Source organism: Gracilinanus agilis, chromosome 6 (assembly GCF_016433145.1).
Source record: "Gracilinanus agilis isolate LMUSP501 chromosome 6, AgileGrace, whole genome shotgun sequence".
NCBI classification, from domain to species: domain Eukaryota; kingdom Metazoa; phylum Chordata; class Mammalia; order Didelphimorphia; family Didelphidae; genus Gracilinanus; species Gracilinanus agilis.
Window position 1 is genome coordinate 15,553,756 of NC_058135.1, and position 17,332 is coordinate 15,571,087.

Below are 17,332 nucleotides of genomic sequence, written 5' to 3' on the forward strand. Positions count from 1 at the left end.
GTTGTCCAATAAAGTCCAAGAGTGGGTACATCTTGCAAGCTTTTTCTTTTAAAAAAATCTTCATTGCAAGGGTGGGATAAGTAAGTAGGAAGACATCTGGAAATAAATGTGATGTAAACATAAAAAGCCATCAATTAAAAAAAAAATTTTTTTAACCCTTACCTTCCATCTTGGAATCAATATTCTGTATTGGTTCCAAGGCAGAAGAGTAGTAAGGGTAGGCAATGGGGTCAAGTGACTTGCCCAGGGTCACACAACTAGGAAGGAAAAAAAAATTTAAGGGAAGTTCTTTTTTTTAAAAAGGGAGCTCTTCCCAGAGAGGAGGGATAATCCACTTGTAGCATGGAGTAATAAGCAAGGGAGAGGGAGGGCATCACCAGACCTTTGATTTCTGACCCAATTTTGTTCACCATGTTCAGGATTAACTCAACCCATTTCACCTGAAGTCTGCTCAATCAAGCAAACAGTACTTAATTGATTCATATGTGCCAGGCACTGTAATATATATTTAGGGATGTGAAAACAAAAAGGAAAACAATTCTGGCTCTCAAGCAGTGAGCTAAGTAACTATCATTATCTTCTATTCTAAACTATTGAACACACATGCACACACACACATATGCATCCTTCTTCTTGGGACAGTATAAGTTCAGATTGCCTTACAGAATAGATTTCAAATTCCACCAGCCTCACCTGTACCATAGCAACCAGATCCTGTAACTGTCTCAGTTTCTGCTTGGCAGCCATAAGTCTGCTGATTTTGTGCTCGAATTCAGCATCCTCAGGAGCGTCATCCCCCAGGCTACTTCTATGACTGGATAAGGAGGCTTCACTGCCTCCATCCTCTTCTGCTTCTTCCTCTTCCTCCTCATCTTCACCATGCCCTCCTTCAATATCTTGTTCTCCCTCTCTGTTATAGCGACATTCTACATGGAAAACCAACCACAATCAAGAGATACTGATTAAGCATCTACTACATGTCAGAAAGTCTCAAGGAGCCCATAGTCTAATGGAGAGGAAGGACGACAAACAAATATGTCAAACCAAGTCATATAGAAGATAAATTAGAAATACTGAATGGGGGGAAGGCCCTTCAATTAGGAGATACTGGGGAAGCTTCCTATAGAAGGTAGAATTTTAGGGGGCAGCTGGGTGGCTCAGTGAATTGAGAGCCAGGCCCAGAGATGGGAGGTCCTGGGTTCAAATCTGGCCTCAGACACTTCCTAGCTCTGCATCCTTGGGCAAGTCACCCATTGCCTAGCCCTTACCACTCTTCTGCCTTGGAACCAATACACAGTATTGATTCCAAGACAAAAGGTAAGGGTTTAAAAAAAAAAAAAAAAAGGTAGAATTCTAGTTGAGACTTAGAGGAAGCTAGGGAGGCTTGGTGGAGGGGTGTTCCAGACCTGAGAAACAGTCAGAGAGAATGGACCCAGAAGATGCAGGGTCTTATTTGAAGAATAGGCAGGAGGCAGGTAGATGGCTCAGTGGATAGAGAGCCAGGCCTAGAGATAGAAGATAGAGATAGCCTTAGACACTTCCTAGCTGTGTGACCTTGGACAAGTCAGTTAACTCCTATTGCCTACCTCTTACTGCTCTTCTGCCTTGAAATCACTACAAAGTATTGACTAGAACAGAGGTTAAAAGTCAAAATAAAATAAAATAAAATAAAAAATACCAGGAGGCTGGATGGAAAAGTATTTGTGGAGGAATGACATGTAAGAAAACTGGAAAGGGAGGAGGGATTAGATGATGGAAGAGCTTTGAGTGCCAGACAGAGCATTTTGTATTTGCTCTCAGAGGTGATGGGGAGCTCCTGAAGTTTTAACATGAGAGAGTGAGTGAATGTCACAAGCACTCACCGAGAGAGGATGACATGTTCCGAGGACATAAGTTTGCTGCAGTTCTATTGTTGATTTCACAGTTTGTAGTGAGTGATCGGCTATCCCTGTTGTTGGTGACACACTGGGCATTTGTGTTGCTGTTAACTTCTGTCCATCCTGCAGCACCCTGGGGGTTTCTAAAGAGAGTAAAAGTCCTTGAGAGCATGTTTATTTTCAGGGATCCCATTCAGCAAAGTCAAAGCCTTCCATTTCCGGATGAGCCTTGACACATTTTGCCTCAGCAACAACGGGGCATCCATCCCTCCAAAGGAAATAGTCACCTGCTCTCACTCTGTACCCAGGTCACCTGATGCATGTTTTAGGAAAGATGTCAGTGAGAACTATGAATATCATGGAGAATGAGGAAAGCCAAGATGTCCCCATGTACATCCCAGAGTCCTTACCGGACGTCCTCTCCTGATAGAGCAGAAGCTACCTGAGGACAGAACCCTCAGTCCTAAGCCCTAGACCTGGTTCCCAGGGAATATGTAAGCCTTTACTCCTTCATTCACTGACTTCCAGGTGCTTCAGGCTCCCCTGCGTGAGATAGGTACCTGAAGCCTAGAAGGGGCCTCATAGGGTTCTCAGATTCTGGGCTTCTGAAAACCTCAGGACTACATGCAGGGACTGAACCCACCATCCCCTGATGTGATGTCCCTTATTTGTTCATTTTACAACCCAAGGCCCACAAGGTGATCCACTCAGAAAGCCTTGAATTGCAGAGGAGAACTAGAAAGCTGCTTCTCACCGGATGTTGGTCACAGGTCCAGGGTTCTCATGGTCAGAGTCATATTCAGACTCCTCAGTCTCTTCTTCATCCTTGGTGTTCTCATTCACAGCATCGGTCATCATGTCTGATGTCTGTTCATAATAATGAACTAATTCCCTTAATTCATTCAGTCTTTTCCGAACTTCATTCAATTTTCTACAGGACAGATAGAGATCATCATCTTCAAATATCCTAGTTAGCACTTGAGAGAATGCTTTGAGATTGCCCAAGTGATTTTAAATATATTCTCTCATTTGATTTTCACAATAACCTTGATGTAGATGCTATAATGATTCCCACTTTACAGATGAGGAAATGAAGCAGACAGAGGCAAATGGCTTGCTCAGTTACCCAGCTAGAAGTATATCTGGCCAGATTTGAGCGTAGGTCTTCTGGACCCCAGGGCTCTCTTACCACTGCTCCACCTAGTTGCCTCATGTGTCTAAGCATTTATTTTAGCAAAAACCCCACAAAGAATGCATACCTTTCCCCCTAAGGTTTCATTAGTAGTGTGTAGCATGAGTCAAGATTTAATACGTCGTAAGAGCAGCTGGGTAGCTCAATGGATTGAGAATCAGGCCCAGAGATGGGAGGTCCTGGGTTCAAATGTAGCCTCAGACACTTCCTAGCTATGTGACCCTGGGCAAGTCACTTAAACCCCATTGCCTAGCCTTTACTGTTCTTCTGCCTTAGAACCAATACACAGTATCGAATCCAAGACAGAAGGTAAGGGCTTGAAAAAAAACAAAACACCTTTAATACATCCTGAACTGAGTATAGGCCCCAAAGTCAAAACTGGTCAGCCATAGTCTATATATCTATATATAGATATAGTCTATATTTTAATTAAGTGAGTAGAGCTATAGTAAGAAAATAATTAAACCATGTGGTAGAGAGAGAACCACTCTCTGATAGAAATAAGAAGGTTTAGGAAAGGCTTACAGTTAGGGAGAGATTAGGGTTTTCTTGGCTATTTCTTTCCAGGAGCTATTGGTTTTGTTTCTAATCTACAAAAATCCCCACTTCAAGCTAGCACAGCCAGAAATACTTCAATGTCTGATAGTGATTCAAAGGGCATGCCAATTGACTCCTGATCCTTGAATGTAAAATTAGGTGAAACAAAGCCTGCCTATTGGTGACAACATCCCCATCCACCTCCCAGCCTGCATTTCTCTGAAAAGACTCAAAGCAAAAATAAATCTCCCCCCATTTCATCAGCATTCGGGAACCTTTAACAGCTGTACAACCTAGTGTCCCAAACATCTTTTCCACAATGGTGGTAAAACCCAACTCTAACTGTGTCCCCAACTCTTCCCTCCACACTGAGTCTCTAACATGGGTATCTTGCCCTTACTGGAGCTTTTCTGAAGGGTTCAGACGCTCCTCATTCTCACTTTCATTCTGAGAAACCACAGTGTCAGGAGGATAAGCAGCTGAGGGGGCATGACTGGCAGACTCTCCATTGGTGGCTGGGACCAAGCCCACTGGGGCAGAGGCCACTGAACCTGTGCTCCTTTGATCCACACTCCTCTGAGGGGAAGGAGAAGGCAAAACTAGGAACAGGAAAAAACAACATTAGTTGGACCCCAAAATATGACCATGTTCAGTGATACCAAGCCATCCACCCATTCTTCTGCCCACCCACCCACTCTTGAATCCATCCATCCATTTGGTCCCCCACTGAAATTACAATTGCCACTACAATTGTCAGTTGGCTCACATATACTACAAACCCTAGCCCTTCCCCTAAAGAGTTTAGGTCCCATTCCCAGGTTCCCTTCTGCATTCCCTGGTCCCTCAATCTTCCCACCACTATCACAGTATTTAGTTTCTTCTGACTACCAGTGAAAACAATGAGCAAAAGTGAATGAGAAAAGCCAAGGCTGCTATAAAACATAGATGGGGGCTGGGATATACCCATTCTGGACCATGCAATCAAAGCACCCAGGGGACCTCAGAAGAGGTGGGGAGATTTCTTCTCAACTTGCTCAGAAATGCATCTGGCCTTAAAGAATCTTATCATCATAGTTCAGAACTGGAAGAGACCTTAAAAAGCCATGGAGTTGAAATAATTAAAATATGAAAAACTCTTATTATATTATTAACTTTATTAAAGTAAGAAAAACCAGAGTTTCCCTTGGCTGAAATTAAATAACTCCACTCCCCACCACACACACACACACACACACTCTGAATCTCCTCCCATTCAAAGTTCTCTCTTAGGTGCAGGATTGGTCCTTATATAGAAAAAGAACAAAGAGCACCGAGTCTAGAGTTAGAGGACTTGGATTCAAATCCTGGTTTTGATGAGTACTATTCCTTGAGCCTTGATTTCCTCTTACACAAAACAAAGGGTTTTAATTAGATGGCACATTGGCCTCAGTACCAGAACACTTGGCACTCACACTATTTTCAGCCATTACTCTCACATTTAGGGGGCACAAGGAATGTATAATGCTATTAACTCTACCATTTTATTTATCAAAACCCAGTGGACCGGGACTTCCGGGCTAAAATGGCCACAGAGTAGAATCAAGGGACTTCCTCTCCTTACCACCTACCGATATAAAGCACCTCAAAAGGACAAAAACCAAAATCAGACGAGTGAAGGGGCTCATCTAGGAGCAGCCTTGAAGGTAGGCAGAGTTTGGGCATTTCAACACTATAAGGGGATAAAATTATTCCTACCAAAGTGCAAACTGATCACCCCTTGCCCACTCCACCTACAGTGCCAGAGTTAGAGTGAGCATGGGGCAATTGCCAGGCTCTGGGGGCGAGGGGATGAGACTGGCTGAGGACCAACCACTTACCCCTGAGAGCAGCGAGATTCGGGACCCCAGAGGTTGAGGAACACTGAGATTGGGCACAGAGACAGGGTAGAGAAGGGCTGCACACAGCAGACCCAGTGAAGAATGAAAAATAGCCTCAGGGCAAAAACCGCTCTGTAGCTTGATACACAGAGAAGTCAGAAGTCTTGAGTGAGGAGAGCAGGCTCTCTGTAGCTCGATACACAGTGAGCCTGCTCTCTTCACTCAAGACTTCTGACTGGGAAGAGAAGAACCAGCATAGAAATGGCCACCAACATCCAAGAACAACAATCTACATGTACAAAAAAAACAAACAAACAAACAAAAAAAAAACTTCTGACCCTGGAGAAAAACTCCAGACTATAGGAGACAGCAGAGGAAAACAAACAAGAAAACACATCCAAACCTTCCAAAAAAGGGAAATTGGTCACAAGCTCTTGAGGAGCTCAGATTTGAGATGATGAACCAAGTGAGAAAGTGAGAAAGAAGAAACTTGGCAAGAAAAGTGGGAAATAGTTCAAAAAGAAAATAACAGTTTAAAAGACAGAATCTCCTACTTGGAAAAAGAAGCCCAGAAATCAAATGAAAGGATAAGCAAATTAGAGACCAGAATTAAACAGCTGGAAGCCATGAAAAGCAGGATAGACCAGACTGAAAGGAACATCAAAAGATCATAGCTGAAAAAATCACTCTTTAAAAACTAGAATTGGGCAAGTAGAAGCTAATGATCTCACAAGACAGCAAGAATTAATAAGGCAAAGTTAAAACAATGACAAATTAGAAGGAAACATGAAATATCTCATTGAGAAGATGGCTGACTTGGAAAACAGGTCCAGGAGAGACAATTTGAGAATCATAAGCCTACCTGAAAACCTGGAAATAAACAGAAACCTTGACATCATACTACAAGAAATTATCCAATATAACTTCCCTGATGTTCTTCAACAAGAGGGCAAAATAGACATCAAAAGAATCCATAGATCACCCTCTACTTTAATCCTCAAAGACAACCTTCAAGAATATAATTGCCAAATTCAAGAGCTTCCAAGATAAGGAGAAAATATTGCAAGAAGTCAGAAAGAGACAATTCAGATATCAAGGAGCACCAATCAGGAATACGCAGGATCTGGCACCCTCCACACTAAAGGACTGCAAGGTTGTGAATATATATTAAGAAAGGCAAGAGAACTGGGTCTACAACCAAGGATCATCTACCCATCAAAACTGACTATATACTTCCAGGGTAAAAAAAGTATGGGCATGTAACAAAATAGAAGATTTCCAAATATTTGTAAAGAAAAGACCAGAACTAAACAGAAAAATTTGGTGTACAAATACAAAATTCAAGAGAAACATGAAAAAGTAAACAAGAAAGAGAGGGGAAAAAAAATTTTTTTTAAGGGTTTCAGTAAGGTCAAATTGTTTATATTCCTATATGGAAAAATATTTGTAACTCTCAAAAACTGTATTAACTATCATAGTAGTTAGAAGAATTATTCATAGGTAGTGGTTGGGGTACTAAGTGGCTTAAGATGATATGTAAGAAAGAAAGGGGATATGTAAGAAAAGAAGGGGGGGGAATAGAAGATGGCAAAAAGAAAAATAGGATAAATTATACTACAAAAAGAGGCACAGGGGAGGGGGGAAGGGAAGAATATTATTATAAGAAGGAGTGGAAGAGAGTGCTAATAGATAATACTTAAACCTCACTCTCATATGGAATCAACTCTGAGAGAAAAGAGGATCTAGATCAATTGGGGTATTGAATTCTATCTTCCCCTACAGGGAAGTTGAGAGGGGAAAACTTAGCAGGGGAGTGGGGCGGGGAGTACCTAAATGGAGGGAAAAAGAGGGGGGGAGGGAATTCAATAGATCCTAAAGAAAAATATAAGGGGAATAAGAAGGGAGGGGGTGGGAAGGGAAGTAAAATAAAGGTGGGGATTAGGAGGACTGATTAAAAGCAAAACACTGGTGTAAAAGGAAATAGTGAAAGAAGAAAGGACAGGACTAGGAGAGGAAATCAAAATGATGGGGAAAACAAAGGTGGTAATCATAGCTCTGAATGTGAATGGGATAAACTCACCCATAAAAGGGACTCAAATAGCAGAGTCGATCAGAAACCAAAATCCTACCATATATTGTCTACAAGAAACACACATGAGGCAGGTAGATACACACAGGATAAAGGTAAGAGGCTGAAGCAAAATTTATTGGGCATCAACTGAGAAAAAGAAGGCAGGAGTCACAATCATGATATCTGACAAAGCCAAAGTAAAAATAGATCTGATTAAAAGAGAAAGTAATAATATCCTGATAAAAGGCAGACAATGAGGAAATAGCAGTACTCAACTTGTATGCATCAAATGGTATAGCATACAAATTTCTAAAGGAGAAACTGGCAGAGCTCAAGGAGGAAACAAATAGTAAAACTATACTAGTGGGAGACCTGAATCTTTGTCTATCAGATTTAGCTAAATCAAACCAAAAAATAAATTTGAAAGACGTAAGAGATATGAATGAAATATTAAAATGATTAGAGTTAATAGATATATGGAGAAAAATAAACAGGGACAAAAAGGAATACACCTTCTTTTCAGCAGCACATGGTACATACACAAAGATTGACCATGCATTAGAGAATAAAAACATGGCAAACAAATGCAAAAGAGCAGAAATAATAAATGCAACCTTTTCAGATCATAATGCAATAAAAATAATGATTAGTAAAGGTACATGGAGAGGCAAATCAAAAATTAATTAGAAATTAAATAATATGATTCTCCAAAATCAGTTAAAGAAAAAATCATAGAAACAAAAATTTCATTGAAAAGAATGATGAGGAGACATCATATCAAAATCTATGGGATGCAGCCAAAGCAGCACTCAGGGGGATATTTATATCCCTAAGTGCATAACAAATCAGGGAGGGAAGAGGTCAATGAATTGGGCATGCATATTAAAAAACTAGAAAGAGAACAATAAAAATCCCCAGGTAAAAACTAAATTAGGAATCCTAAAAATTAAAGGAGAAATTAACAAAATTGAAAGTGAAGGAACTATTAAATTAATAAATAAGACTAGAAGCTGGTACTTTGAAAAAACAAATAAAATAGTTAAAGTACTGGTTGATCTAATAAAAAAAAAGGAAAGAAAAACCTAGGATGAGTAGGGTTTTGACTGTGTAAATGGAATTAACTCTAGCCAATTCATAGTCAAAACCCTACTCATCCTAGGCATAGAAATGATGTAATCCTCACCTCCCTTAATGGGGAGGGGGGACGAGTTACCCACACGTGACAATAAGTAACAAATCAAGAACAAGGGACTGCCCAAATCAGTGTAGAGACTTCCATTTGTCCACCTGAATTAGAGGTGGACCCATGGGAAGTGACGAAAGACACTATCTCTTTAAGTATGTTAGTTACTTCCTGTGAGGGCAGTTCCCGCTTTGAACTTGATGCTGAAGGACCTCCCTTGAGACCTCAGGCAGCTTCTACTCAGTATTGTCACGTGGGTAAGTTAGGCTGACTTCCTTGGCCTACCTAGGCCACTTCTAAACTCTGCCTTAAGTAGGCACTAGCCTATCTGGTTGCTAAGCCTTGTGGCTTGCAGCTTCATTTATTTAGTCTTTTAACCTTCTCTCTCGTGCAGGCCTGGACTAGCCTCTCCCTTTCTCTTTATTCCTACATCTTTACCTTTCTGATTGTAAATAAACTGCCTTAACCCGATGCTGACTTGGGTCTGATTTAATTACGTAATCGACCTGAATTGTTGATTCCTGGCAGCCACACTTTAAATATATATCTATAAAATACTTAAAACTTCCCTCTTACAACGATAAACCCAAAGATCCCAACTTTGGGGACAAAACCCCACTATTTGACAAAAACTACTGGGAAAATTGGAAAACAGTAAGGGCAAGATTAGGTTTAGATCAACATCTCATACTCTACACCAAGATAAATTCAGAATGGGTGAATAACTTAAATATAAACAGGGAAACTATAAGTAATTAGGTAAACATAGAATAGTTTGTTTACCTGTCAAATCTATGGGAAAGGAAAGGTTTTAAAATCAAACAAGAGATAGAGAATATTACAAAATGCAAAGTGAATAGTTTTGATTTTTTTACAAACAAAACCAATACAACCAAAATTAGAAACAACAAACTGGGAAAAAATCTTTATAACAAAAATCTCTGACAAAGGTCTAATTACTCAAATTTATAAGGAGCTAAATAAATTGTAGAAAAAAACCAAGCCAATCCCCAAATGATAAATGGTCAAGGGACATGAATAGGCAATTTTCAGGTAAAGAAATCAAAACTATCAATAAGTGCATGAAAAAGTACTCTAAATCTTTTAAAATCAGAGAAATGCAAATCAAAACAAATCTAAGGTACCACCTCACCCCCTAGCAGATTAGATAATATGACAGCAAAGGAAAGTAATAAATGTTGGAGGGGATGTGGCAAAATTGGGGCATTAATGCACTGCTGGTAGAGTTGTGAAATGATCCAACCATTCTGGAAGACAATTTGGAACTGTGCCCAAAGGGCGTTAAAAGACTGACTGCCCTTTGGTCCAGCCACACCACTGTGGGGTTTATACCCCAAAAAGCTAATAAGGAAAAAACCATGTACAAAAATATTTATAGCCATGCTCTTTGTGATGACAAAAAAATTGGAAAATGAGGGGATGCCCTTCAATTGGGGAATGGCTGAACAAATTGTGGTATCTGTTGGTGATGGAATACTATTGTGCTGAAAGGAATAATGAACTGGAGGAATTCCATGTGAACTGAAATAACCTCCAAGAATTGATGCAGAGCAAAAGGAGCAGAACCAGGAGAATACTGTACACAGAAGAAACTGATATACTGTGGCACAATCGAATGTAATGGGACTTCTCTACTAGCAGCAATGAAATGATCCAGGACAATTCTGAGGGACTTACAAGAAAGAAAGCTATCCACATCCAGAGAAAGCATTGTGGGAGTAGAAACACAGAAGAAAAACAACTTCTTGATCATATGGTTTAATGGGGACATGATTAGGAATGTAGACTCTAAGTGATCACCCTAATGCAAATATTAATAATATGGAAATAGGTCTTGATCAAAGACATATGTAAAACCCAGTAACATTGCATGTTGGCTATAGAAAAGTGGTAGGGGAGGGAAGGGAAAGAACATGAGTCATGTAACTATGGAAAAATATTCTAATTAAAAAAAATAAACTTAAAAAAAAATCACACATACAGCAATCTGGAGAGGCCAAAGAACTTTCTGAAAGCCAGAGTTTGACAGTGAAAAAGCCAAAATGAACACGATTTCTGGCCTAAAGTAGGAGCTTAATAAATGACTGCTGCACTCTGTGTGGAGCTGTGGACTGATCCAAACATTCAGGAGAGCAATTTGAGACCAGGCCCAAAGGGCCATGAAACTGTGCATACTCTTTGACCCAGCAATACTACAACTAGGTTTGTATCTCAAAAACGTAAAAGAAGACAAGGTAAAGAATGATGAGCAAAATCCTCTCAGAAAAACCTGGGAAAACCTACATGAACTGATGCTGAGTGAAGTAAGCAGAACAAGAGAACATTATACATAATAACAGCAATAGAGTACGACGATTCCCTGTGAATGACTTTAACTACTCTGATCAACACAATGACCTAAGAAGGACCCATGATGAAAAATGCTACTATCTACCTCCAAACAGAGAACTGAAAAACTCAGAGGGTAGACTGAAGAAGATTTTCTTTCTTTTTTGGGAGAACAAGACTAATGCAGAAATTTGTTTTAAATGATTTTGTATTTATAGTGAGTTTTTTATTTCTTGCTTTCTCATTGAGTGGAGGGGGGAAAGAATTGGAATTCTTGAAATCAAGCAGAATCAAAAACAAACAAATAAATGAATAAATATGTGCTTGCTGACTGAGTAGATTCCAGGTCCAAAGCACTCTTCTACACAGCTATTTATTCCTTGGTCTAGGAGGATGGCTTGTCCCTCCCACCACCCTGGAAGCCCCTGAAGATGGATGGAAACTGCAGGTCCCCTGGAGCTGGAGTTACTTACAAGCAGAGTTATTCAAGTGTTGATCACGCAGTGTGTGAAGTTCCCCAAGTAATTTATCCATTTTCTGTTTCTTTTCTTGCAACACTCGCATTTTGCTAAAAAGTTGAACTTTCTCATCAGACAGATGTTCTGAGGCAGATGAATTCCTGCTTTGGGAAACCTCCCTGGTTAAGGAAAGGCTTTCTGCTTGTCTCCTATTATCTGGAACAGCTGGGGCCTTCAAAAGAAAAAAATATATATGTGTAGGTTTATTCACATATTATGGATTATAATAAGTATTAAATTCCTTTGGAAAAACCAAGGTTTGTTTTCTGGCTCATTTGTTTTCTCACCCTATAAATATAAAGATCACAGGTCTCAAAGAGGAGTAGTTGCCTCTGTAAAATGAACCAGTAAGCCATGTGCTGTCCCCCTTTCTAAGGTAGCCAAAGGCTATTAATAATTTTAATGACATACCACTAGAAGCCAGGCATTGGACAAACTGAAATCTTCCTGTGTTATATGCCCTAGGCACCCAGGGCAAGGGTTGGTAACCTGACATCACCTTTTACAGAGTTCTCTTGGAGCAATTTCACATGCCCCTCTTCCTCCTCCACCACCATTCCTATACTCCCCTCCATTCCACACTCCTGGACTGCCTCCCCCATCATTCTCCTACCCAGCCTTAGCTCCCCAACTTTCCCATAAATAGACTCAAGTCACACACATTTTCTCCTAAAGACCTTCATAAAAAATGTAAAACAGTCAGAAAAATAATGAGTACAAAAAGGATCTGGGTCACCCCCCCCCCAACTCTGGGAAAACCATGCTAATGCTCAGGAAAAGAACACAACTTGACAAATCAGGTCCCAGCTGACCTGAGAGATGGCTCAATTTCAAGGATGTCTGTCTAAAAGCAAAAAGAAACTAAAAGAAAACAAATAACAAGAAAAATCTTCCCCAAGTGGCATATAGGTATCAGGGCAAAGACAGGTTTAAAACAAAATTTAAGTCTTTAGTAGTTGTGATTTTTTTTAAACAATAAAAATTCTCAGATATATGCACACAAGGAAAATCAATTATTCTCATCCTTAAAACCCAAGGACAATTTTTCAGTGAAGACAATTTCCATGTAATTACATGCATTTAAAATGAAAGGGTACCTGAGAGTCATGAAGTTGATTATGAAAACGCTGGATTAGATCATTGAGTTCTTCGTTGAGTTCTGATGTTATACTTATTCCAGATATGCTGCCCGTGGTTTCTGTTACCACTAGAAAGCAAACAATGAAATTTATTCATTCCTACAGGCCACTCCAAAAAGATCATCTGAAAGAAAAAAAACAACCTGAGAGTGTCTCCCTCCCTCCCTGGTCAATGGTTTTCCAAGAGAAGACAGGCCTTCACGGCTTTGAACCTAATGATAGAGGACACACTGCCACTGGAGACCTACAATGGGAAAGATGCCAACTCCCTTGGATATGGCTGTTGGCCAAAACACAGGCAATGGTTGGCATGTATAGGGCTCACAAACTCTTGGGATTTCATATGAACCCCACAAACAAGAGATGGCCCAAAGGTCACTCTTTCCATTTTACAGATGAGCAAAATGATGGTGGAGTGTGACTGTCAGGATATGGCAGGACTGAGACTGCCACTCAGATGGATGCCCAAACCCAACACAGTGTGCCAGGGACACAGCAAATGCCTAATGAATGTGTACTGACATAATGGAAAGGGTAGCTTCCGAGAAATGATTCCTGCTATTGCTCACATGATGCCATTTTCAAGCTAGAAGTGCTGCCTGTAAGCCATTCACACAACAGTCAAACACTGTTGTGCGTTTTGTTGAGATGGTAGAGATTCAAAGTTTAGGGCCTGGCCCTCAAGTCTTTGTTCAGGGGGGACACTTAAAGGTCCAAAAGGTGTAGTGACTTGTCCAGGTGCAAACTGCTACTTGCTTCAGTCCTCTCTGTCCTGCCCCCAGCAATAGTGGAGGGTAAGGGCAAAGGGAAGTCGAGTTCCCCAAGGCTGGAAAGACAAGTTAACTCCAGGTTATCCAGGGTTTTAAAAGCTCTAATTGTTCCTATAAGTTAAGAAGGAGTCACTGGGAGTTACTAAATAGAAAAGTAGCACCGTTAGACATGCACTAACGGAAAATCAGTATGGCAACTGGGTGGAAGATGGCTCAAAGGCAGAGAGACTTGGAGTAGGCTGACTAGAAGGCAATGTTTAAGAGCTGGCTGGGATTTCTTCTGACATTTCACTGCATCTTCTAAACTGAGTGCTTCTTAGCTTCCCTTTTAAATGCCCCCTCCTCTAAAACATTTCTACCTGTTTTTGTGGTACTGCTATCCTTCCAGCCCCACTGGTTTGCAACCCTGAAGTTATCCCTGGCCTAGTGGTCCCCTGCTCCAAGCCAATCTTCAATCCACTGCCAAGTGGTTGAGGTTGTCCACAGCATCATCTTCCATAGGTCCCATCTTTGCTCATGTCCTTCTCACCTCCTGCATGGCTGACTGGTCCCCCTGCTTCCCTTCTTTACTCATCCACAAAAATAGCCTTGACAGAGAAAAGGCCTTCCTAGGTCCTTCTCCTGCTCAAGACCCCGGAGAGCCATTGTGGGGCCTCCAAATATCCATAAAAACTTCACTGTCTGGTTTCTGCTCTCCTCTGTAGACTTTATGTTATGCTCCTTCTCAAACCCCCTGGTTCTGCCAAATGGACTTCTAGTCACTGTTTCCCCAAAGTCTCTTGCTGTCTCCAGGCCATGAGAAAGAAAGCCATGCATGTCTACAATTCATCTCTGACTCTTCAGACCCCATTCTCTTTTAAGGCCTGGCTCATCTGGTGAATGCTGGCATCCTCCACCAAACTAGCTTGTGCTTTTTATCTATTCAATATATTGTATCTCCAAGGAACATAAAAGTTCTTTGAGGCAAAGATTATTCTTTCTTTGTGTGTCTCCAGTACTCAGCACATAACAGGTTCTTAATAATGCTGACTGAAAGAATTGTAAGCCATAGAATCAAGACAAACTTTAAGAGTCTAAAATCCTGCTGAACGGAGCAGATCATTTTTTAAAAACTGCATCATGTTTACTGTTTGCTGGTGATAAAAAGAAAAGGCATCTCAATGAGTCAAACTCAAGGGCACTTCAGAGGCAGGCAGGCAGGCTTTCCTCTGTATTGTTAAGGCCATAAGAGAATCCTTGAGAGACATAATCAAAGAACTTTTTTAGCAACCTGCAAGGTTTGATGCTAAATGAAGCATCAAACAGGGAGATCCAGCCTTGTTCCATGCTTTCCTGTTCATTGTTATAGAATAAAGGTATAAAATTTAAGGCCTCAGATGAAAAAATTTTGAGGGCCCCAAGGAGATTAAATGGTAATTGAGGACAGCAATTGTCCTCAGTGGATACAGTCAGTTAAGCCTGGAGACAGGAAGGTCCTAAGTTCAAATCTAACTTCAGACACTTCTAAGCTATGTGACCCTAGGCAAATCACTTAACTCTAATTGCCTAGTCCTGTGATGGCAAAGGTGCCAGAGATGGCACACACAGAACTCTCTATGGACATGCATGTTAAGGAGCCAGAGCGCTTGTCTCTGCAGCACAGAATTCACCAGAGTTCCTAACTAGAAAGTGGAGGAAGACTCAGCTAGACTGCTCCCCTGCCCTTCTCCCGAGTAGGAGTTAGTAAGCAGGTCTCTTCAAGACAGCATCCCTTGTGGGACAAGATTGCTCTATCCCATTCAGAATACAATGGCCTCTTAATTACCTTTAGCCTGAGTGAGACAGCAACAACTTATGTCTTTACTAGCAAAAGCAACCAGTACCTTTATTATACAAAGTTTTTTTGGGATTTGGGGATGTGCCTCTTGAGTCTGTACTTTAAAAATGTTCAAAACTGTACTCCAGCGTCCCACTCATCTCTGTGATTTAGGAATAAGTTTTATGAACCTGAAGCTAAGCTAATAGCTTTTTTGGCAATTCTACAGGCATGTTTCAGGGCTATAAGTTCTGCACCTTGAGCACTTTTATTTGAGGTCAGTGAAGCTGACCACACAGTGGCAAATTCTATGACTACAGCAGCTCCAGTGTAACATATGCTTTCCCTCACAAAAGAACCATCAGTGAATAAGACTAGATCTGGGTTGTTTAAAGGAGTGTCCAACACATGTAAAACCCAGTGGAATTGCTTGTTGGCTACAGGAGTGGGGTGGGAGGAAGAGAGGGAAATAACATGAATCATGCTACCATGGGAAAATATTTGAGATTAAAGATTTTCACATCACAAAAACTAAAATAAAAAATAAAGGAGTGTCCAAGAGATTATCTTGAGGTTTTTCAGGAATGGACACTAGAACTTCTGTTGTTCTACAGCTCCCTTCCCCAGTTTCTTTAACAAGCAAACTTGGGCTTAATTTGCATTCTTAGTCCCCTCACTTCTTATTAGCCAGTTCTATTTGCATTCTTAAAGGCTCTGAAAAACATAAGAGTGGATTGTCAGAGGTAACAATCAGCCCTGCATCTAGATCAGTGGTTCCCAAACTTTTTTGGCCTACCGCCCCCTTTCCAGAAAAAAATATTACTTAGCACCCCCTGTCACATACTATCACCGCCCCCTTACAGTTATTCACTGCCCCCAAATGCACCTGTGGCCATCACTGCCCCTCTGGATTGCTGCAGCACCCACTTTGGGAATCACAGATCTAGATTAAAACCTAACTTCCAATCCTTGACCATTTGCTAAAAAGGTTAATTTGGAGGTTACCTACATCGGGGAAGGCTGATGGGGTAAAAGTGTCAAGATGATGCCATTTAACCTGAGGATTATATTCTCCTATAAATAAGGGGTTTTCCTGTAACCTGGGGCTTTTTTGCTTACTCCCTCTAGGTTTGAGGGGATCATAGCTCACATAACTAGAGGGGAGCAGAGTATTTTCACCCCACCCCTCACCTTTCCCTCTCCACAAGTCTGACTACATCACCCCCCCCCCCAGCAGTTCAATGGGAGTGCTTCTTCTCTACCCTGAGTGGAGCAAGGCGCACCCAGCACTCAGTGGGTGGAGGGGCACAAAACATGGCGGGGTGGGGGTGGGCATGGCACCTGGTCTCGGGGTGGGGGCTGGCATTCCATCTCTAAAAGGTTTCCCATCACAGGCCTATTCCATACTACTCTTTTGCTTTGGAACCAATACTTAGTTAGCATAAATTCTAAGACAGAAAGTAAGAGTTTAAAAAAAGTAACTGAGAAATGTTTAAGAAAATAAATGAAAACACAACAAAACAGAATAATATGGGTCTTATGGTAAATGCAGCTCATAGAGATCCCTTTCTGAGTTGGACATCACTATTTCCAACGGACGTCTTGGGCAAGACCTGGAAACGGTCTTCTTAACCAGACATTCCTTTTAATGGCTGAGAGAGGGCTGACCATATTAGACTCTGGAACACTGAAAGACCTCCTCTATGGGAACATAGCCTAGCAATCCACTGAGGAAGAACAAAACGTATGGGAAATGCCTCCTGTCCACAAGACAGCCAGCAAGGACATCAGTATCTAGCTCTCACCATAAACAGCCAACACATGGACAAATGAAGCCCAAAGTAGAAGAGAAGAAAGCCAGCAGGCTATGCTATATTTGAGAAAACCAAGATGCTACTCTCAGGCACAAACCCACCTCGATCCTATAATTTCAACGTAGTGGTTCTAGTGAGGCTTAGAAGAGCTGTTTCATGATTCATAATTTTAATCTCTGATGAATCAAACTAGAGATGACCCAGAGGGAAAAAAGAAACAAGCCCAAAATA

The 17,332-nt window shown here is 41.0% G+C and overlaps 1 protein-coding gene across 1 annotated transcript in view; it reads right to left on the reverse strand.

Annotated features, from left to right (window-relative positions):
* The window catches only part of PCM1 (pericentriolar material 1), a 105,024-nt gene that overhangs the window by 50,159 nt on the left and 37,533 nt on the right, over positions 1-17,332 (reverse strand). The window contains exons 8-13 of the mRNA XM_044681276.1: positions 12,681-12,790; positions 11,539-11,755; positions 4,007-4,205; positions 2,632-2,808; positions 1,863-2,020; positions 694-926 (exon numbers count right to left, since the gene is read on the reverse strand). Coding sequence (XP_044537211.1) covers positions 694-926; positions 1,863-2,020; positions 2,632-2,808; positions 4,007-4,205; positions 11,539-11,755; positions 12,681-12,790 — 1,094 coding nt within the window. The remainder of the gene's footprint in view (positions 1-693; positions 927-1,862; positions 2,021-2,631; positions 2,809-4,006; positions 4,206-11,538; positions 11,756-12,680; positions 12,791-17,332) is intronic.